The sequence below is a fragment of the Sphaeramia orbicularis genome, chromosome 1 (assembly GCF_902148855.1).
Source record: "Sphaeramia orbicularis chromosome 1, fSphaOr1.1, whole genome shotgun sequence".
Lineage (NCBI taxonomy): Eukaryota > Metazoa > Chordata > Actinopteri > Kurtiformes > Apogonidae > Sphaeramia > Sphaeramia orbicularis.
In genome coordinates, this window is record NC_043957.1 from 12784164 (window position 1) to 12808706 (window position 24543).

The 24543-nt window shown below is 39.6% G+C and overlaps 1 protein-coding gene across 8 annotated transcripts in view; it reads left to right on the plus strand.

The window, feature by feature from the left end:
• The first annotated feature begins 8312 nt into the window (after positions 1–8312).
• Positions 8313–24543, plus strand: part of mgarpb (mitochondria localized glutamic acid rich protein b) — a 29989-nt gene continuing 13758 nt past the window's right edge. For 5 of the 8 annotated variants that reach the window (XM_030148246.1, XM_030148286.1, XM_030148023.1 and 2 more), the window contains exons 1-3: positions 8364–8531; positions 18565–18662; positions 20241–20313. In XM_030148246.1, the coding sequence (XP_030004106.1) occupies positions 8450–8531; positions 18565–18662; positions 20241–20313 (253 nt within the window). In that variant the 5' untranslated portion in view covers positions 8364–8449. Of the gene's footprint in view, positions 8532–18564; positions 18663–20240; positions 20314–24543 lie in introns of all 8 variants that reach the window. The other 3 variants (XM_030148497.1, XM_030148361.1, XM_030148165.1) reach the window with 3 other exon arrangements.

Genomic DNA, 24543 nt, shown 5'->3' on the forward strand with positions numbered 1-24543 from the left:
GCCGGGCGTCTCTAGAGGTGAATGAAGCTGTGGGCGGAGCTCGGCTGGGCTGCACGCCAGGATCCCACGTGCTGATTGGAGGATCAGAAAGGCTGAATCCCGTTTGATTGACAGCTATTTTGAGATGTACTCCTTCACTTGACAGAGTTCAGGTTACTACCATCGCGCATTCTGCTGCGAAATCGAGAGAGAAACCACTACGAAATTACTTGTTCATTTCTTGCACTGTAAATAAAACACACTCATTGTACTTCCTTGTTTCAATTTAACATAATTTCACTGTTTTCTTGTTTCAGTTACATAATTTAATCATTTCTTGTTCGAGTTTAATATCGTTTTGTAGATAGTTAAATCAATCATACTGTCGGCTAGGTCGGAGTGAAAGGAGCATCTCTTTTTTAAAAAGGCTTAAGTCTTACACCCGCAACACAATGGGCCAAGGCAATCTAAGCAGCCTAGCTCTGCTGGACATTGAGAGGACACCGGTCAAGTCCCTGGAAAAGACACCTACTTGGTACGATAAGGTCACTGACCATTTTCTTAAAAAGGAACAGAGGGCCGAATGTATGTTTAAATAACTTCACAATTTTTCACTTTATGTAAGCCGACAATGAGCCTCCTCTCTCTGAAGGACAAGCAGCCACCACTGGTTTCATCAGACCAGAGAATCTTGTTCCTCATGGTCTGAGAGTCCTTTAGGTGCCTTTTGGTAAACTCCAAGCGAGCTGTCATGTGCCTTTTACTGAGGAGAGGCTTCTGTCTGGCCGCTCTGCCACCTGATTGGTTGAGTGCTGCAGAGATGGTTGTCCTGGAAGGTTCTCCCATTTCCTCAGAGGAATGCTGGAGCTCTGTCAGAGTGACCATTGGGTTCTTGGTCACCTCCCTGACCAAGGCCCGTCTCCCCTGATTGCTCAGTTTGGACGGGTGGCCAGCTCTAGGAAGAGACCTGGTCAGTGGCAGCACCGGGGGGGGGCATGAGGAAGCAAATGCCCCCCAACCTTTGCCCCCCCAGTTGCCCCCCACCCAGATTTGGGCAAATCTTTGGGAAAATTCGGACAATATGCAAATATGAAAAATATGTCAATGAAAGCGTACATAACACATTTTGATACACTTATAATACAACCAGGCAGACAGTCTGGCATGCACATGGAAAAGTGAAAATAGTGGAAGGCCTGACAGACCTTGTTGAACATAAAGCTACAGTTTTGAACTCATTTAAATGCCACTGGTACTTCCGTGATATCAAAGTTTTTTGTAAATTCCCTTTTATATGTATAATTGTATCACATCCATTTTTCTGTTTGAAAATGGGATGATAAATTATACTTGTATCTTTTGTGATATTGGAAACCTATTTCTTTTTAAACACACCACATATCAGTACTGCATTCTCTTCAAGAAGAGACTGAAGAGCAGGTCTAACATGCAGAGGTTGTTTCCTATGAATAATATAGTTATAGGTTCATAATGATATGTGTGCCTTCAGTTCTGGAATGGATTATGTTACGACACATCACAAGGTGTGGACCCAAATGCATCGAGACGAAGGGATCAGTGGTCAAAAAAAGATTTATTTTACAAAAAAAATCTCAAAATCACAAAAGGTTAACAAAAGGAGAAGCACAACGTGCTCTAAAAAACCAAATGAACTAAAAGAGAAGTACAACGTACTCTGTATAAACTAAAGCCTGAGGAAGATAACAAAAGGGTCAAGATTCAAGGTTCAAGATACTTAACAGAGGTTGGTCTTCACAAGATCACAGAAACGACGCACTGACAAGAGACAAAGGGAGCAGGGAGAATATATAAGGGAGGCAGGGATCAAAAACAGGTGTGGACAATAACGAGGGAGACACCAGGTGCAGACAATGAAGGGGAAGGGCAGAGAAGACAAGACTGACAGAGTGCAGACTAAACAGGAAGGAGACTACCATCACCAAAATAAAACTGGAAGAAACAAAAACCCAGAACTAAATTAACACAAACGACGACGCATGACAGTACCCCCCCCACCAGGTCCGACTCCTGACGGACCAGGAGAGGCAGAATGTCCGGAATGAAAGTCCCTGATGAGTTGCTTGTCCAGGATGTCTTTTGAAGGAACCCACATTCTTTCTTCCGGACCATATCCTTCCCAGTCCACCAGATACTGGTGACCTCTGCCCCTCCTTCGGACTGCCAAAAGTCTCTTGACCGTGTAGACTGGACCCCCATCAATAATCCGAGGCGGAGGAGGAGGCGTGACCGGAGGAACCAGTGGACTCTGGATGACTGGCTTGAGACGGCTCACGTGGAAGGTCGGATGTACACGAAGTGACCTGGGCAGACGGAGGCGCACGGATACAGGATTAACCACTTTGGAGACTGGGAATGGACCAACAAACCTGGGAGCGAGCTTCCTGGATTCCACATTGAGAGGAAGATCCCGGGTGGAGAGCCAAACCTGCTGCCCCGGTCTGTACCCCGGTGCCGCGCGCCGCCGGCGATCAGCCACCATCTTCATCCGAGAGGCATTGCGAATGAGAATCCTGCGGGCAGCAGCCCACACCCGATGACATCTCCTTACCAGGCTATGCGCTGACGGCACCACCACCTCCTTCTCAGCACTAGGAAACAAAGGCGGTTGGAAACCATAGGCACAATGAAAAGGGGACAGACCGGTAGCAGCGGTAGGCAAGGTGTTATGGGCGTACTCCACCCAGGTCAGGTGCTCACTCCAGGATGCCGGATTCTGCGACACCAGGCAACGTAAGCAGGTCTCGAGCTCCTGATTTAGGCGCTCCGTCTGCCCATTCGATTGTGGATGGTATCCCGATGTCAGGCTGGCTGTGGCACCTAGGAGAGAGCAAAACTCTTTCCAAAATTTCGAGGAGAACTGGGGCCCCCGGTCTGAAACAATATCTTTAGGTATACCGTGAAGTCTGACTACTTCAGTAAGAAGAAGTTTAGCCGTATCCTTAGCTGAGGGCAGTTTAGGTAAGGCTACAAAATGAACCATCTTGGTGAACCTATCCACAATAGTTAATATTGTAGTATTACCCCTAGAGGGAGGGAGACCTGTGATAAAGTCAAGAGAAATGTCTGACCATGGTCGACTAGGGACAGGCAGAGGGTGAAGCAAACCTTGTGGTGGCCTGGAGGAGGTTTTATTACGGGCGCAGATGGTGCAGGCAGCCACGTAAGCTTTGACATCTTGGTCAAGAGTTGGCCACCAGAACTTCTGGCGAACCACAAACGAAGTTCTGCGAGCCCCAGGATGACAAGTCAGCAGAGAGGTGTGAGCCCAGTGAATGACCTGCGACCTCAGTGAAGAGGGAACAAACAAACGGTTAGGTGGACAATTGCTAGGTGCTGGACTCACACTGGCCTCCCGCTTGACCTGATCTTCTATAGGCCAGCTGACCGCTCCGACCACATGGGAAGGTGGAAGGATGGGTTCCGGGTCTTTGGCCCTGGGCACTGGCTCATATAGACGAGAAAGGGCGTCCGGCTTACCGTTTTTGGAACCTGGTCTGTAAGACAAGGTAAAATTAAAACGATTGAAAAACAATGACCACCGGGCCTGTCTGTAATTCAGACGTTTTGCCTTACGAATGTATTCTAAGTTTTTGTGATCTGTCCATACAATGAATGGAAACCGGGCCCCCTCTAACCAGTGCCGCCACTCCTCCAGGGCCACCTTAACGGCTAACAGTTCCTTGTTTCCTATATCATAATTTTTCTCAGCAGATGATAGTTTGCGTGAAAGGAATGCACAAGGATGGAGCTTGTTGTCATGGGGGGAACGTTGTGACAAAACCCCCCCAATACCCTCATTGGAGGAGTCAACCTCCACTACAAACTGCAGTTCAGGGTTAGGAATGGTGAGTATGGGGGCTGAGGTAAAGGCTAGTTTAAGGCGTTCGAATGACTTGTTAGCTTGTTGTGACCAGACAAAGGAAGAACTCACTGAGGTTAATGCATGGAGGGGAGCTGCTATTGAGCTAAAGTTTCTGATGAATTTTCGGTAGAAATTTGCAAAACCCAAAAACTGTTGCACCTTCTTACGAGAATCTGGGACAGGCCAATCTCTCACTGCCTTTACCTTAGCGGGATCCATCTCCACCTTTCCTGGGGAAATAACAAAACCAAGGAAAGTTACAGAGGTGGCATGAAACTCGCATTTTTCTGCTTTCACAAACAGTTGGTTCTCGAGTAACCGTTCTAAGACCTGAGTGACATGCTGCTTGTGGGACTCTAAATCCTTTGAAAAAATCAAGATGTCATCAAGATAAACATACACAAAACGGTTCAAGAAGTCCCGTAGCACGTCGTTTACCATGGCTTGAAACACGGCTGGAGCGTTCGCTAATCCGAACGGCATGACTAAATATTCAAAATGTCCTGACGGCGTGTTAAAACCAGTTTTCTATTCGTCCCCCTCACGTATGCGGACCAAGTGATAAGCATTCCTTAGGTCTAACTTAGTAAAGTATTTTGCTCCCTGTAATTGGTCGAATGCAGACGCCATTAGTGGCAGAGGATGGCGGTTCTTTACCGTGATTTCATTAAGGGGGCTGTAGTCTATACATGGGCGGAGAGTACCGTCTTTCTTTGCTACAAAGAAAAAACCAGCCCCCGCTGGCGAGGAGGAAGGTCGAATAATCCCGGACTTAAGTGATTGATCTATATAGTCCTCCATAGCTTTAGTCTCAGTCTGCGATAAAGAGTACATGCGTCCCTTAGGAATGGGAGCCCCAGGCAACAGATCAATGGGACAATCATAGTCCCGGTGAGGAGGAAGAGAGGATGCCCGAGTTTTACTGAACACCTCCCTCAAGTGGTGATAGTGGGAAGGTACATTGGATAAGTCTGAAACTTCTGAATTCCCCTGATTCTGCATGTTCATGGGGTGCTTGGGAAAGGAAGCAGAGGCTACATTGTGTGTATTGCTGACACAGTTTACCTTACAATCCTTTCCCCAGGCCTCGATCCTGCCTGTGACCCAGTCTATGGAGGGACGGTGTCTTTTTAGCCAGGGGAGTCCTAGCACAATGGGGTGAGCAAGAGAATTTACTATTTGAAATCCCACCAGTTCACTGCGGTCATCTATGTTCATTAGCAGGGGTTCTGTGTGATGGGAGACTTGAAAAAGTTCCACCCCAGTTATACCCTGAGCTGTAACCTTAGAGGGAAGCTCACACATCTTTAAGTTCAGGCTTTTTACTAGAGCTTCATCCATCAGGTTCTCATCGGCCCCTGAATCTATGAAAGCCCCCAACTCTATCCTGCTATTATGTACAATAAACATAACTGGAGTCAGAGTGCGTCTGGGTGAACTAGGAAGGGGGTGTATGCTTGTGAGATCATGAAGTTCTGGAGAGGAACGAGGTTTTCTTACCCGACAGGCCGCCCTCAGATGTCCTTGCTGACCACAGTAATAACACCTCCCCTCCTGACGACGGCGCTGCCGTTCAGTTGGGGAGATGTGAGTGCGGCCCAACTGCATCGGTTCCTCCTCTCCAGCAGGAGGCGCCGAAGGAACGTAGGGTCTCTGTGCTGATGTGGATGGGTATGGGAGAGCTGACTGAAACGAGCTCCCGCCATCCTCGTAGCGTCGCTCCTGGTCCCTCTCCCGATTGCGGATGTCCAGGCGGGTTGCCATAGTGATCAAGGAGTCCAGGTCTGGAGGCTCCTCCAGCGGCGCCAGCTGATCTTTAAGGACTCCCGACAGGCCCCGGCGGAATGCGTCCTTCAAAGCCGCATCGTTCCAATCTGTGTTGTCAGCTGCTGAGCGGAAACGGATGGAATATTCTCCCACGCTGAGGTCCCCCTGGCGTAGGTTCTCGAGCCTCCGGACCGCTTCACGGGTGGGAGCGACGTGGTCGAATACCCGTCGGAGGGCGACGAAGAAAGCCTCTGCAGACTGGCAGGCGGTGGACCCCCGGTCCCACTCGCTCGTAGCCCACTCCGCTGCCCGTCCAGTGAGGTGAGAGATGATGAATGCCAGCTTGGTATATTCTGTCTCATAAATCACGGGGAACAGTTTAAAATGAAGGTCACATTGAAAAATAAAAGTTCTGCAGTCACCTGATTGTCCAGAGAATTTGTCAGGGGGGGCGAGCTGTGGTGAGGAGCGGGGAGGAACACTGACGGTGGGTTCAGCTGGCGGAGGCATCGATGAGGCCGCAGGAACCATCCTGACAGGCTGGGTAGGAACGTGGTTCCCAGATTCCAGGTGAGCCAGGATCCTTTGCATGGTATGGTTAATCTTCAAAATTTGATTTGTTTTATCTTCGTGGTCTCCTCGCTGCTGCTCTATGAGGTGCTGCACTGCTTGGCTCAGAGCAGCGAGGTGTGCTTCAGCTTCATGGAGCCGACGTCCTTGTGCTCCAACAGCAGTATATACTGTCTCGGCTGGGTCCATTCTGGTCAGTGCGTTCTGTTACGACACATCACAAGGTGTGGACCCAAATGCATCGAGACGAAGGGATCAGTGGTCAAAAAAAGATTTATTTTACAAAAAAAATCTCAAAATCACAAAAGGTTAACAAAGGGAGAAGCACAACGTGCTCTAAAAAACCAAATGAACTAAAAGAGAAGTACAACGTACTCTGTATAAACTAAAGCCTGAGGAAGATAACAAAAGGGTCAAGATTCAAGGTTCAAGATACTTAACAGAGGTTGGTCTTCACAAGATCACAGAAACGACGCACTGACAAGAGACAAAGGGAGCAGGGAGAATATATAAGGGAGGCAGGGATCAAAAACAGGTGTGGACAATAACGAGGGAGACACCAGGTGCAGACAATGAAGGGGAAGGGCAGAGAAGACAAGACTGACAGAGTGCAGACTAAACAGGAAGGAGACTACCATCACCAAAATAAAACTGGAAGAAACAAAAACCCAGAACTAAATTAACACAAACGACGACGCATGACAGATTAATACCTCCGCTTGTATTGCATTCATCTTTCTTCTACATAAGAAATGTAAAGCAAAGAATTGGCACGAGTAGCATAAGGACTATTTTTTTATGTTTTGAACCCACCTATTAATTACAAATAGTTTTGTTAACTCTTCAGGTCTGTTTTATCACTCAATTTAAATTTCTGTTAGAAGATTATAGCGGTCGGTATGAAAGTGTACCTAAGCCTACAGATGTTGTCAGTGATTATATGCATGTGCATGTAGTGGAAGCCATTTATACAAACGTTTTGTTTGATTAGTTGGTTAGGCTATTAGTTTTTTGGTTTTTTTTTCAACATTTATTAACTTGTATTCATTGGCATTGCTGTTTGTTTGCTGCCTGTTTTTCTGATGAGTTTAGAGAAATATGTGAAAGTAGATTGTACCTATTAAATAATCATAACAGAAAGTCTGAGTTGTTCATGTTGTAGTTTTTAACAAATACCTTGAATACATTAAGTATTACCTGAGTTTACCTAAAATTGCCCTCTACATAAAGTGTAACGGTTAGGATATACATTTATATATATATGTGTGTGTGTGCATATATAAATATATATATATATATATATATATATATATATATATATATATATATATAGCAGCTGCTAAAATGCAAAGTGTTAATTTCGCGCTGTGCGCGAAATTTTTTTTGTCCACCCCCCCAACATTTTCTTTGCCCCCCATTTGCCCCCCCACTTTTAAAATCCTGGTGCTGCCACTGGACCTGGTGGTTCCAAACTTCTTCCATGTCTGAATGAAAGAGGCCACTGTGCTCCTCAGGACCTTCAATTTTGCAGAAATTTTTCAGTACCCTTCCCCAGATTTGTGCCTAGATACAATCCTGTCTCGGAGGTCTACAGACAATTCCTTTGACTTCATGGCTTGATTTCTGCTCTGACATGCATTGTCAGCTGTGGGACCTTATAGACAGGTGTGTGCCTTTCCAAATCCAAGTCCAATCAATTGAACTTACCGCAGGTGGACTCCAGTCAGCAGCATATGCACCTTCTTCATTTTTCCAATCATCTGGGGAACCTTTAAAATCTCCTGAGCACCAGCAATGCATTTTTGTCCTCTGTTGAGGACAAAAGTTTCACAGCTTTACTTAAGAAGGAAAGATGTCCACTGCAAGACTTTCCATTAAGAAAAAAATAAATGAAATATATGTTGAAAACTGCTGGATAATGCTGTTTCCAATCAAGGCAATTTAATGCAAAAAAAAAAAAAGAAAGCCAAAACTTTTACTTTCCTGGGTCTCAGGAGGTTAAACTTAGGTAATTGTGCAATGACAGTGGATTCAATAATGGCTGTTATTTGGAGCTATCGCTAGGGGCCGCTGTTGAACTGTATCTTTTTTTTGCCCAAGGGTGTTCTCGACTTTACCAGCGTTTAAAAGCAGTGGAACAGTGCTCTTCATCCATTTACTACCGAGAGGCGGTGGGAACGCACCGACAGACACTCCTCGTTTCTATCTGCCGCTGGAAACTCGGGCAAGATGTTCTGCAGACGTGCTTTGCAGAGAATCGGGCCGCTGGCACGGAGGGCTCTCAAACCCACATCAACGAACCGTGAGTCAGGTCTAGGATCAGTAAAATCACTAACCTATTAGTGCTTTTATACTTCTGGACTTGGAAATATTGCAGCGTCTATGTCGAATTATTTGATAATTGATTTATGGGATTGATTTACTGGATAACTTATTATTTCAGAGAAAGAGTTTTTTTTTTTTTTTTTATAATTTAAAAACTTTCTTTGTGCGACAGAGGTTCCCTCACTTCTCAGATTTTTATTAAATATTCCAAAGCTGCAGCAGCAGAGATAAAAAGTGGACGTATATCCTTAGTAGTAAAACAGTAGAATGGTTGAAATAGCTAAATAGAGCAGGGTGCAGGGCGGCGGAGTCTGACAGGAGGAGGAGGAGGAGGCGTGTCCTGGTTTGGGAACATCCAGTTCTGCACATTAAGTTCTCTGCTTCTGAAACAAAGACAATAAAATTCATTTTTGCGACTTTTGGGCTATTACTTTGTGTTAGCGTTAAGTGCGTTTCATAACAAGGATTAGTCACCAGTAGTTCTATTCATCTGTGAGAAAAAAAAAAACAATGAAAAGTGTCTGCAGATCATACAATGGGTGAAAGTATCATCATCATCTGCTGCTGCATCTGTTTGATGCACACAGACCGTTTAAGTACTGAGTTTGCATATTGTAAGAGGAGAGGGATTGTCTGTTTTTCATGCATCCTGGTCTTAATCATCCTTTATTCTGCTCTCTTGGCACATGGAATTCAGCCCCAGGCCACAAAGCCGCCTGTGCAGCTTTACTGTCCTGTAAAAAAAAAAAAAAAAAAAAAAAAATGCATACATACCAGTACTACAAAAACAGTGTATATAGTATAACCTCAAACACCAGCTGTTTTCTACAGTGGTCTTTGGGTCATTTGTGATGTACTGATAGATATTTTTCACTAAAATGTAGTCATTAGTTAAACAGAGATAATAGACATTAAAATACTAAAACACTAGACACAATTTTTAAATTTTATGTGTGCATTCAATGTTATCATGTCTTTAGTGCATGTTGACCAACTTCCATAAGAAATATAAAGCATGAAAAAAGTCATTCAAAACACATTCAACTCACAGATTCAGCAAAACTATTTTAAATCATGATTTGAAACAGGTGAAACTAATCATGTTTTTCACAGTGTGTCTTTGAACTCATCTTCCTCCTTGCTAATGCTGTCTAAGGAAAAACTGTGTTTTAAATGTTGTTTTGCTTACCACGCTACAATTCCCCCATATTGCCCAATTTTATAGAGGATGTTAAAAGGAAAAAAAAAAACATAAAACATACCTGATAATGTAGAGAGGTTATATCTTCTGCCATCCTGTGAACCATCATGGGACTCTTTTTCAGAAAAATATGAATGTCAGTCAATGGAGAGACAGTAACACTGACAAAATATATGATTTTACGTCTATCCACAGTCTCCTCAGAGCCATGTAAAATGTCTCTACAGCATCAATATGACTAGAACCATACTTGTTTCAGTCAAAGTATGAGGTGAAGTGTGTTGATGTGTTGGACCTTTTGGTGTTGGTAACATGAACAATGTTTGACAACAGATACTGTTCACTGAGTAATTTCTCAAAAAATGAAATTATATTCTGCAGTCTTGTCAACAAATTGCAATTATCTTGTCTTGGAAATTTTTTGTAACTTATATTTAACTTTCAGTTTAAGTAATTCTTCTGTGTCCAGATGGAATTTTTTTTATTATGTTTTGCCTCTCACCAATGACTTAAGTACACACTGTATATTTCAATATATTGGTAAGATGGACATTCCGATAGAATTTAATTGAGTAATTGCAGCAAGGTTGAATGCTTCTCTCCTGACTGTCCTATGTATTTTAAATATCATGATCTTTTTAGTCCTTAAGTTTGACCACCTCAGTATTTTGAGATGATCCTACAATCATGTCATTTTTTTTTTCAATAACTACTAGGCCAGAATATTTAACTTTATAACTGGAACAACCCATAACATATGTCTTGTCACTCCTGTCTTTATGGTGTCAGTACCATGTTCTCACATAGAGTACATTGCAGCCCTATTCTGACTTCACACCTGCGTATTCTCTTCCCCCATTCTGCCATCTTAGTTAACACTTGACACCTGACAGACAGGACCAGGCAAGCACCTGTTCCCCTCCTCATATATGTGTACAGATACATGTGCATGTAGTACAGCAGCAGCCATCTTGCAAGTTTTTGCCTGACACACGTGTCCATTTTTACAGGCTTGGCTTTGGCAGCAGGGATTAACTGATTACCTGTATAAATAACCTGTACTTGGCCTTGTCCCTGTGTGCTGCTGTGTCATTGGTATTAGAGGAGAGACGGGTTACTGTTGCGACAGTGCTCTCTGTTTTGGCTTTCTCTGAATAGCTTTAAAGGCTTATTTATCAACCAAGGACTTGTGCAAGTAGTGGAAGAGCAATAGAAAATAACAATCCATTTCCTCAAACAATTTCTTATTATTAGTGACAGAATCCTTCATGAACAAACAAGTCTTTTTTGCTAAAGTTTTAATAATTTTACTTATGTCAGAGAGCCCTGTATTTTCTTTTTTATCTATGCTTTTTTTCTTACTGGTTGAAGTAGACGAGGCTTAGTCAGAAACCCACAAACATATAACTATCATTAAACTAAAATGGGATGACGAAAGTAGGAGTTACAGTGGTATGGTAAGTATTGTACCATGTACATTTGCAGATTTTGTGAATATTTTTCTGAATTTAATGTTATTTTATGTTGTTCAAGATGAAGTTTATTTCATCCTGAGGAGAGATTACTTTGTCCTGCCCCCCCCACTTAATATCTTTCATTCAGCATGAGGTACAGCTTCCTAATATGTTTACATGAGGGACTTTGTACATTAACTAATGGTTCAAGTTTCAGTCAAAAAGCCATTCTGTTTTCATTCCCTTAAATCTTATTGTAACCGATTTAATATTATACCCAATATAAGTCTGACTCAGCTTTGCTATGGGAGTTGGGTATGAGTATGTCAAGGGAATGTCGTTTGCTGGTCCCAACACCTTGCAAAAGACAATCCAGGCTCTTTTCATGGGTTGTTCCATGCTGATGGAATGACCCACCGAGCACTACCAGAAGAGGGGTGTCCCTGCCTGTCTTCAAGAAGCTCTTGGAGACCCAGTTCCTCAGAGAGCACCTCCTGTCCTAGCACTTTCAAACATTCCATGTTTGAACGTATTATTATTATTTTTATTCTATTGTTTTCTTTAGTATTTGATATTGGTTGATTGTTTTTATTTTTATTGTTTTTAATTGTACAGCTTTTTTATGTTTTTTATGTATTTGTGTATTTTATTCCTTCATTTTGCTTTTTTTTTTATTCTTCTGGACAGCACTGTTTTTAAATTGTACAGCTGTTGTATATCCTTAATGTATTCTTGTATTTTATTCTTTTATTTTGGTTTTTATGTATTCCTCTGTACAGCACTTTGATCCAGTATGGTTGTTTAAAAGTGCTTTACAAATAAAGTAGACAGAGAAAGAGAGAGCGAACTTAATTGTTCATCTTCCCCTTGTAACTCGTTTTAGAAAAAAAAACATCTGCTAAATGCATAAATCTAAATGTAAATGAGTATGGAAGAATGCTGCTGGACTTCCATTCAGGATGTTGGGGTTTGTTTACCACATGTAACAGAAGTTCCTGTTTATTTTTCCTTCACTTTTCAGTCATAATCGCTTTGGTTAGGTTTAGAACAGGGTAAGGATCAAAAGGTCATGCTTTTGAATAAAATAGAACCACCAGAAGGCTTTGCACTCAGATACAAATATTTTGCAATAGTAGGTCTATACAATACCTAAATACTGATTACCTTATCTATTGTATCATTTTGTGGGGACAAGAAAACCTTATCTGATGAAATACTGTGCATGTGTGATATAAGGACCCAGTCGTGAACAGTGTTTAGGAAGCTACTTTGCTTCCCCAAGGTTGTAAAACTACAAGTAGTTCAGCATGGCAGTAGTTCAAACAAACTACTTTTCTACCCCTGGAGAAATGTAGTTTGTAAAACCCAGACAAAGTAGTTTTAGCAACTACTTTTTATTTTCAGTGTTAAATTGAGAATGTACATGTGATGTGTATGAAACAAAATATGGTTGGGGTGGCACATCGCTATCGGGGGTGGGGCTGGCGGGAGGGTTGTCCATGGTGGTGATGACCACGCAACATTAATAATGATCACACATCTGCAAAGCATTCGAGTGCTGCCAGGGCAAGCCAATCAGAGGCAGCGTTGGCTGTCATGTTATGACATGACCATGCCTTCAAAGCAATTCAAGTCTTGCGTTCAACGGTGAAATGCAATTTATATTAAAATAAATACATTTTAGAAAAACTTTAATTTTATGTTCTTGCCCAAAATTGTAGTTTGCAAATTGAGTACTTAAACTATAAAAAATTATCCAAAAAATGCTTGAATTACTTGATGCTGCACAAAATATGAATGTAGTTTAACTACCATCAAGTTACAGTAAAATGTAGTTTAACTACGTAGTTCAACTACATGCAGTTTAAGTCTCCTCAACACTGTTCATGAACCCATTCAAATCGTAAAAATACTGTTATATAAGTTTTTTGTGTCATTTTTAATAACACTACCAATAAAAAATGAAACTGCCACAGACATTGCATTTGCTGGAGGCCTTTTTCACGCTTTATCACCTGATACTAGTCGTTTTTCTCTATTTGCAAAATTGAGAGTTATGGTCAAAAATTGGATATTTTGAAAATCATGACCTTTAGTTTGACCTTTCAAGGTCATCGAATGTCAACAAAATTGGTACCAAATGAAAAGCCATATGTGACGTCTGATTAGTTGATACTATGTGAGTCGATATCTGCCATCATTTCACAGATATAAGCTATTTTGTGAATGTCACACAAGTGACATGCAAACTTTCAACCATTGTAACTCAGAAACCAGAAGTGATAGAGGAAATCTAAAGGAACACAATTTCCTACTTTTCCAAGCTGAACATTGTGGTAGAAGTCATATTCTTCTATCTTAAACAGTTCTGAAGTTATAAATGAATGGAAATTGCAAAAAAGTGCCAAAAATAGCGATATTTTCTGCCATAACTCTGAAACGGGAAATGATATGGAAAACCAAAAATATACGTCATCTCCTACTTTGTCATACTTTATAACATAACAGCCATTTTTGTCTATCAGCAAAACTGAGAGTTAGGCGTGAAAATTGAGTATCTTGATAATCATGACCTTGCATTTGACCTTTCTAGCTCATCCAAGGTCAACAAAATTGGTGCCAAATGAAAGATCATATCTAACTTCCTATAAGTCAATAATACAAACTTAGTCAATATCCATCTTAGTTTTCAAGATAGAAGCCATTTTCTGAATATGCAAATTAGTCACTTGACCCCAACTTTGACCAATATCTCACCTGTACTTTGGCCTACTACTGCCAAAAACTAATCAAGTCGACTAGAGACAATGGCAAATCATTTGGTCATGGTTTGATATTAGTAATGCATGAAATGTGACAACTAGAGTACATACAAACAGACATACGAATTGACCAATACGGCAAGCAGCAAACAGACACACAGAGCAAAAATAGTACAGAGTGACTTTTAATTTCTGTGAATACACACCAGAGAGATGAAGGACTGTGTAGAGAAGTACAGGTACATGGTATCAGCTTGCTTATACCATGCATTTGCAACCAGAGGCCATTATTCATGGTAAACATTCATGGTGCATATGCACAGTCTTTGTTGTGTGCATGAGTACATGTATGCATTCATGTAGATGATCTCCTGGTGTGTGAGGTCTAAAAGAGGCAGTGTTTGGGATGAAGGGTGGTTTTATTCATGGCCGCCTCTGCATGCATCACTGGCAATCCTCTAAACACCAGCAAATCTTTTCACACAGAGCAAAAGCTGCTGGCAGCCACACTCACCAGTCCACAACAATGACCTTTTTACAAACCCTGTTTCTGAACCTGACCTGTACCCAGCTAATAGTATTTTATGAATCCAAGACGACCACAGATGATTTTAAAAGTTGTTTGCTATTGATACAAATCTGAGATTGAAACAGGAAGTTTTTCCTTGTTTGTGTGTTCGGGTGGATTTAATTTGAGGGACAGTTTAGTGTTTGGCTTGGCTGCTGCTACCTCTTTCCATATCTTCTGCTACAAATGAGCAGGGCTGTATTGTGTAACCAGATTAAGGGATGGAGACATGTTAATGCTGTCAGAATGCATCGGCCTTTGTGTTCTCACGTATTTGTGATGAGACAGTTAATGAAGGAAAAAGAATTATATTAGAATATGTCATTCTTTTCCACACTCCAGCTTTATAATGAAGATGAGTCTGTTATAGCTTTGAAGCTTTTTGGTGAAGTTTATTTTGTATGAGTACTTTTTTGTTTTCTTTTGAGGGGGCAGTCATGGCTCTGGTGGTAGAGCGGGTCGTCCAATAACCGAAGGGTTGGCGGTTCAAATCCTGCTCTATCCTAGTCAGTCCGTTGTGTCCTTGGGCAAGACACTTCACCCTCCTTGCCTCCAGTGCCACTCACACTAGTGTATGAATGTTCGGTGGTGGTCGGAGGGGCCGTAGGCGTGAATTGGCAGCCACGCTTCTGTCAGTCTGCCTCAGGGCAACTGCGGTATGTAGTTGATGATATGTAGTTTACCACCACCAGAGGGAGAATGTGAGAGCGAATGAATAATGGTTCAATAAGGTAAAGCGCTTTGGGTGTCTAGAAAAGTGCTATATAAAATCTAATCCATTGTTATTATTATTAAATGACTGTTTTTACAGAAGCCACTGGAAAAAAAGGTCCAATTTTTATTACTATTACTATTATTCTGAGAAAAAAGTCAGAATTCTGATGAAAAAAAGTCAGAATTCTGACTCTTTTTTTTTTTTTTCCTCTGAACTCTTAATTTTTTTCCTTACATTCAGGGAGAGTGTCACTTTCGCTTTATGACATGCAGGGGTGCAGCAGGCTGACATAATGATGGATTTAGGTGACTTTTTATGCACTTTTTATGTTGTGGCGGAAGCCATTTTCACTATTAGATGAGCAGATGGGAGTTTTACTTGTTTTGCGTGTTGTAGAGGCAGGAGAAGTAAGCGCCAAGTGGCTAACGGTTCTTGCTAGGATCATCATCAATGTGGATCAAAGGCCCTGTGTTCTTCATCGCGGCAAGGTAAGTTTGTTTTCCAGTGGAATAATAGTGTGGAATAAAATCGTGTGGAAGTGCTCAGTAAACAGGAAAAACTATTGTAGATTTTCATGTGTGTATCCATTTTCTTTACTCAGTAGTATGCTTACTAACGCTGATACAGTTAGCTTAAGCACAGCTCTGTATGCATTAGCATTAGCTAGCAACAAGTAGAGGTAGGTCTCAGGGCATTTGATACAGTTAAATAAATTTGATAGCCCACATTTTACCCACAGAATCACTGTATTTATGTGTCTTTGTTAAATGTAATTGAAGTAGTAATGTAGCTTATATATAGTAGCTTTTTAAGAAAAAAAATGTCATTGTGAAGGCTGAAAATTGCAGGTTCTTTTCTGTATTTATACATATTGCAAATATGTTAATTTTTCATTAAAAACCACAAAGACTAGAAAGGTTTATATTTTACCCATGATATATTTCACTGCACTCATTATACTATTTTAATATATTGAATGAAATTTTAATATACATTTGCAGGGAGAACCTGGGACAACTCTTGCCTGCTGTGGAGGCCGGTTTGACAACCTGTGACCTGGACACTGATGGCTTAAGTTTGCAGATCTGAAGGGACCTTTAACCTTATCGACACTTCCATTGCTAAGAAAATTGAAGTGACAATAACAACAAAATTTAACAATAAAAAAATCTCTCAGTTAAATGGCTTTGAATTTACTTCAAATTTACTGATATTCACATTGTGCATCTCCGCAGATATGTTCAGCCATGGTTCTTGGTGTAATTGCTCACAAACATTTTAGTCACCACATCTATAGCAAAATAGTAGAACCAAACTAAAGCAGGTGCTGGTGCCTCTGACTGCTGTCACAGCATGGAATGAACTAAACTTTGAATATTTCTGTGATATACATACCATTGGTTTGTTCAGCAGTTGGATCCACTGTGACCATTGTGGTCCTTCAGTTTCTTTTAATCCTGCAAAAGTTTCTTCCGCTTTTCTCGTATTTCTTTAGGCATGTGTCTTACACACACACACACACAAGCTCCGACAGCTTTTACTCGAACCTCGATCGTTTCATGTCAGCAATTCAAAGTCCGTCTGAATTTCCTCCTCTGCAAAAACACTCAGAAGAGCCTGGATCTCGTTGTCCATCAACTTGTCGTAGCTTCTCTTTTGGTCCATTTTCTGAATTGTCAAAATACAAAGCTTGTGAAAATGAAATAAAGAATGAATTAGATTGTGGAGGGTGAACGGAATGCGGAAACGCTGCGAGTGCAGTATACCAATCAGCGTTCTCCAGCACACAGCCCCAGCCCTAAGAATTCCTGGTAACCTGAAAACTACTACCTCCCTACCAGGAACTTCTTTGGGGAAAGTTTGGGGCCGAGGGAAAGTTATTTAGCTGGATAATTTTTGGTGCAAACACACTGGGGTTTTTCAAAGTTCAGGGTAATGCTCAAAGTTCCTGCAAAAGTTCTTGGAAAAGGGCCTAAAGATGACGATCCTAGCAAGAACCGTTAGCCGCTTAGCGCTTACTTCTCCTGCTTCTACAACAAGCAAAACAACAAGCAAAACTCCCATCTGCTCATCTAGCTAATAGTGAAAATGGCTTCTTCCAGAACCCCCCAGATGCATAAAAAGTCACTTAAATCCGTCATTATGTCTGTCTGCTGCGCTCCTCCTCCATGTCATAAAGCGAAAGTGACACTCTCCCTGAATATAAGAAAAAAAAATTAAGAGTTCTGAGAAAAAAGTCAGAATTCTGAGATTAAAGTCAGAATTCTCAGAAAAAAGTCACAATTCTGACTTTAATCTCAGAATTCTGACTTTTTTCGCATAACAATAATAATACACTGAACAAAAATATAAATGCCCCACTTTTGTTTTTGCTCCCATTTTTCATGAGCCTAACTCAAAGATCTAAAAATTTTTAATGTGTACGCACGAGGTTTATTTCTCTCAAATATTGTTCACAAATCTGTCTAAATTTGTGTTAGTGAACACTTCTTCTTTGCTGAGATAATCCATCCACCTCACAGGTGTGGCATATCAAGATGCTGATTAGACAGCATGATTTTTGCACAGGTGTGCCTTAGGCTGGCCACAATAAAAGGCCACTCCAAAATGTGCAGTTTTATCACACAGCACAATACCACAGATGTCACAAGTTTTGAGGGAATATGCAATTGGCATGCTGACTTCAGGAATCTCCACCAGAGCTTTTGCCTGTGAATTGAATGTTCATTTCTCTACCATAAGCCATCTCCAAAGTTGTTTCACAGAATTCATGAAGAAGACTGTGCGAGGAAGTGTCACACCAAATACTGACTGGTTTTCTGACCCCCCCTGGACCACCCAATACAGTAAAAATGCACATTTTAGAGTGGCCATTAAGTCACACCTGTGCAATAATCATGCTGTCTAATCAGCATCTTGATATGCCACACCTGTGAGGTGGATGGATTACCTCAGCAAAGGACAAAGGAGAAGTGCTCACTAACACAGATTTAGACAAATTTATGAGCAATATCTGAGAGAAATAGGCCTTTTGTGTACATAGAAAAAGTTTTAGATCTTTGAGTTCAGCTCATGAAAAATGGGAGCAAAAACAAAAGTGGGGCATTTATATTTTTGTTCAGTGTAATAATAAAAAAAATTACCTTTTTTTATTTCAGTGGTCCTAATCCTCTTCCGTAGTATTTTAGTGTAATTTTATGCCGTTTTATTTTTTCATGTATTATAGACATAGCTAGAAAGATTTTGGATGCATGATAGGTCCATTATTTTACATACTGTGATTTTAACACTAATCTGTTTCTCCTGTGTCTTTCTGCAGCTCCAGTGCGACACATGGCATTTGGAGTTCCTGGTGGCTCCAACAATATGATGTACTTTGTCCTGTGTGGAGGAGGCTTCACTGCTGCATTGGTTTACGTAAGTAGAGAAAACAATATATTTCCTGTCAAATATTTTGAAAAAGGTAGATGATATAAAATGTCACACTGAGTACTTATGATTATGCTTTATTTTATACTCTTGTGTCATTTTAATATACAGGTGTGCAGCAAAGTTGTGTACCCTCCAGGGTACTTCTGTAGATGCTAGAGGGTAGTTGAAAATGGAATTAGATAACATGCCTCATCTGGATTTACATACTTTTGTTATAGAGGAAAAACTAGCAATTAGGTTGATAAACTGATGTCATACTGATATTTTTTAATATACAGTAAGCTGACCGTCAGCACCACATGTTGCAGTTGAGATTACATAAAAACCAGTTCACCTAGCAAACAAACATTAAAGTTAAAATGGTTAACTGGATGTAAGTATGTTTGAGTGTGATTATCGAGGTAGCTAGAGGTAATGTACAAATGCTAAAATTATTGAAATTAATGGTATTTTGAAAGAGTAAGCTAACATGGATAATGAAATCACTACAAGTATTTATTTTACCCTAAGTGTTAAATCGTTGCAATAGTTGGCTAAATGTCCTGTACAAATCCTTCATATAGGTAGTTAAATATGATAGATAATCACTAAAATTAGCTAAGTCAGTGGTCTTTCCAAAGAGCAAACTAACATTAATAGACTGGCATGTATAAAAACATCTATAGATGAAGATTACAGCAATAAAATAGTTATCCTAACTATTAAATAGTATTCATTAACTGTAATATATAAACTGTTTCATAACAGTAGATAAAAGTAATACATATAAACTAAAATGAGTCAAACTGATGGACTTTTAAAAGAATAAGCAAACAATAAATATCCAGAATTTCAATAATCATCTTTAGTACAGTAAAGTAAATATCAAAATAGTTAGCTTAACCATAAAATAGATGAAACAGGTTGTTAAATCTTATAATCAAGCCTTTCAAATAGGTAGGCAAAGAACAGAAATGGTTAAAAAGGCTAACTTAAGTAGCTAGCTTTTACACAGTTAGTTACGTAAAGCAAATGTATTATGTAGGTTAAAAGTAAGAGAAAAATGTAAAATTAGTTCTATTCTGTTTGTTTGGGAGGGTGGAATATGATAAAAACCCTGTGCAAAATAACCTAAATATTATTGGTTAAGAAAAAATATTATAACAGTTGAACATAATTGACGGTGCTTAAACATTAATTTTATAATACATTTAAATATAATGTAGTGGTATCAATAAAGGAGTACAGAGCCTGACTGCAAATTTTTTGACAGTGCATGAGACTAAAATGGTTGGAAACTGCAGAGCTACAATAGACAAGTGCGCAGCAGACATTACCTCAGCATATGCACTTGAAGGAACATAGAAAGTGCTTTGGGCTCTTCAGTCTCTGCACAACCATTATCTAAACTGGCTGTTCAATGTTGACTGTCCCTCCAGGCAAAGTACAAGTGTATATCAGCTGGTTCATGTCTAGCAAAATGTCAGAGCGAGTTTGTGTTTGGTCATGCATTTACTAATTTATCCAGTTATCATCAGTTTTGCATTGGAATGTACTAAGTGGTTATCTGCTCCTTTCTTTCAGGCCTACAAGACAGTGAGCGATGATAGTGTGCTCCATGAGGACAGAGTGGCCAACATGGTGTCCTCAGAAAAGGGTCAGTCAATCATACACTCCATGGCACTCTCTGTAGAATAATCTCTTCATAGGGTTGGAAATAAAAATATGTCAGCCATTTACTATTTGCAACGACCACACAAATGACAGAAATGCAAGTTGTTTCCTTATCTATTATAATATCAGTGGATCTTCATGCATTTCTGAGCTGCACCACCTAAATATCAATCATGGTAGAATGGTCACCCTCAATAGCTTTATCTTTCCAGCCTGTTTAGATTTCTGTCTGCAAATTATTTGTCTATTCAGCCTGCCTGGCACCTGAGAGATCATGGCTCAGTGCCCAGAGCAGCTAACTAGTCTGTAATGGGGAAAAGCTGCCACCCTCTCTAGTGAGACTGTGTACATGCAGCCTAGAAGTATTGTTTTTTGGTCCCAAATAGAGCTCAAAGCTTTGTTCCCTATGGCACTGGCAGAGTCTGTTGCTGCAAATGTAAGCTGATTGGGTTATGTAATCAAGCAAAAAAAAAAAAAAAAAGTACTGGAAAGGAAGTGGTAAACATTTAGATTTGAATATATATCATTTCCATTAAAGTGTAATAAAATTTTGTTAGAACTGACATTTAGTTGAAATGTTCAACTATGGGAGATGATGAAGCTTCCTTTTCACAAGACTAAATGCATGTTAGACTACTATAAGATACAAGATATTCTGGACACAGGATCTGGACCTCCATTAAATTTTTCTGTCACAGCAAAATATGTCATGTTAGGGGAGTTCACTGTTGTTTTATTTTTAGCTTTTATTTTGGTCTATTTGTGTTGAAATTCTCCCACTCCCAGTACTAGTACAAGTCACTATACTCAAGCTTAAAGCGTACCTTTACTTGTCATGCTTATGACATTAATTGTGCATGGTGTATTACTTATAAGCAAGAGAGGCGCAAATTCAGTAAAGTATTATAAATGTACCACACTTGACCTTTTTATTATGTGAATTACATGCGTGGGCAGAACCTATGGTAGTAACCGTAAGTTGATTCTGAGTAATGAAGTACAAATAAACAAACAGCAGTCAGTGAGCAGATTGAGTGGAAAACATGTTTGCGCTTGTTGTTTGTGCAGCCGTAAGCTTTGCACTCCACCATTGTCTTAGAGATGTGACCCAGCACTGGCCAATAATGTCATCTTAGACTGGTGTCTGCTGCATGGGGTCAGTGACCAGTTCATCTCAATTATTATTTGAAACCAAAATAATTTATCAAAACATACCAGTTGGTCAGCATTTTTCAGGATCATCAGAATGGCATAAAGCTCAGGGAACATGTAAAGGTACGCTGTTAACATGTTTTTTTTTATACTTCTTTATCTTGTGTTTTCTTTATATTTTTATTGATTCCTCAATGGAAATCAGACTTGAAAAAACACAGGTGTTTTTTTATGTGTATACAGTTTGCCATTGCTATCCCAAAAGTGCGAGTTGACCCAACAGCTTTTGAATCACTTCTCTAGTACTTGATGAACATGAGCTATCCATTGCACCACAGACCCGCATGTTTAAGGATCATGCACAAAATACTGACAAAATGATGTATCTCTAATGATGCATTTCTTAGTATCATTCTTTGGGTCGATTATTTGAACTGAAAATAGAACCAATGACCAATGATCCAAGACACATCAAAGATCCAGTACAACCATCTTCTGTTAGGTCAGCAGTTATATTTCTGTCCCTCTGAAGACATTTTAGGATTAGGGATTATCCCTCTCTTTTTTTTTTTTTTTTTTTTTTTTTTAAATTATCTTTTTATTTGAAAGGCAAATGTCCTTTACATACATTAATTACAGCCTTAATCATTAATAAAAATTACAAAATATACATATATATCTATATATATGTAATAGGATGAGTACAGAAAGTTTCATTGCTTATATCCATATTGCCCTTCTAGAATTTTTCTTTATGGACCATTAATTTCTGGTGAAACATTTATACATCAAAACAGAACAGAACAGGGGAGCGCACCACCTCGCACAATCTCAGTTTCACATAACAGCAAATAGTCACATAAAGCACACATCACAAATACGATCAGATGAAATCAGATCTGGTCGGTTTTACGTACTCAGTCCATTTGGACCAGATAATATAAAATTTTTCTTTTTCAACTTTGAGGGAGAAGGATATCTTCTCCATAACATAAATCTCATAGACAATTCCAATCCATTCATCAATGGTGGGTGGTTCTACTTTTAACCATTTCCTCGTGACACATTTCTTACTGGCTGCCAACAGTATAGCTAATAATTTTTTGTCTTTAAAGTTCCATGACTCAAACTGTAGATTGCCCAAATACATAGTTCCACATTTAAACAGAATGTTTACATTAAATACATTTTGTATGTTTGTGAATCTCTTTCCAGTAAGGTCTTATTACCGGACAGTCCCAAAAAATATGGAAGTGATTGGCTCCATTAGTTCCACAAAGTCTCCAACAAGCTTCCCTGTTGCCTTGATGTCACTTCTGAATGGGTGTGACAAAAAATCTTGCAATGTTTTTCCAGCAGAACTCACGCCATGTGTTTGACCCGGTTGAGTTGGCATATTTTCTCCCAGCTCTCCTGGGTAATCTTTTCCTTCACTTCTTTTTCCCATTTATTCTTTATGTATTCTGTATTTTCTTGTTTAGATAATTGTATGGCATTATATAATTTGGAAATAATTTTAGGGATTATCCCTCTCTTTACTGATGTTGACAGCAGCTGCTTCACCTTTTAGACTGCTAAGAGCTAATCTCTTGACCTTTAACCCTATAGTTCTTGTTAAGGTGATTCTGGGTTTAAACTTGACCTCATTACTAAACTGTAAAATGCTTTAATACCTACATGGAAGGATATGGGAATCCGCTTTACATTTCCAGCCCATCCATGAAAAATTACCTGACATTATTAGAAATGGGACATTTAAAACAAATGTCTGAGTGCATACTGTAAGAGAACAACATGACACATAATATCCAACACCCATAGGAAAGTTCATTCAGGTCCTCCTAATACTGATATTCCCAGTTTTAACATATGAATTTGTTATGATCAAAGAAGAAGCAAGATCCCTGGTTTTTAATCTGTAAACTGATTACATTTTTACTTGTTGTAAAAGTACTAATATCACACTGTAAAAACACTCTACTATTGTAAAATTTCTGAATTTAAAGCATTCTTAAATTTGGAAAACACACAAAAAAAAGTAAATATAATGTATTCCTGGAGAATAAAGTGTTACATTTAGAAGAAAAATACTTATATTTTGATGGGAAAATGTGAATAGTTTCAAAGATCTTCAAATCATAATCTTGGAAGAAAATGAAAGATTAAAGGGTTAAATTCATAAATGAAACAAATTTATTAATTTTCAAAAGTTGTTTATATATATATATATATATATATATATATATATATATATATATATATATAATATATGTGTGTGTATACACACATTAGTCGAATGTCTAAAACTACAATGATGTCTACAGTCGACCAGGGGTTTCCAAACATTTAAACTCACGACCCCCAAAATAACGGTGCCAGAGAATGGCGACCCCCACTATCACTTTAAGTGACTGAAACATTCAAAAGCTTATGCACAGGACTCACACTAAAATTCAAACACAAAAGAACAAAACAGCCTGACAACCATGATATGATTTTATATATAACAATTTAAAAACAGAATACATCAAAGTACTCTCCACGTAACATATGACTAAACATTGTTACTGTCATATGCAAACTTTAATTTTAACACAATACTTATGTTTCCAAGGTAACATAAGTGATGATGAGCTGATGAGCTGTTCAAAAGAAATCTACTCTTGCACTCTGAAATAATGTTTACTGTGGCATTGTAATGAGTTATGTCTCACCTGTAAATGATACTGTGGCATATTTGCCGGATTGCATTGTGGGTACTGGACATTTTACCCATTGTGTTCTGTTTTATGTGCAGGGGTTCAAGGGCGGGGTTGTGTTAATGTTTATTTAGGTTAATGTGTCTATTTTCCAACGTTTATTGGCCTTTTTATGTTTATGTTTATTTTTATTTTTATTATTATAAACCTGAAGGCTGAGCAATGCCTTACCTATTTGTCACAATGAAGGCACTGTGTATGACCTACTATTTTAATCTTTGCACTTGCAGGGCAAAAGTACTTCACTTGCTCTTAAAGATTCACAGAGCAAGCTTCTTACTGTTGATCTATAAGTGCTATGA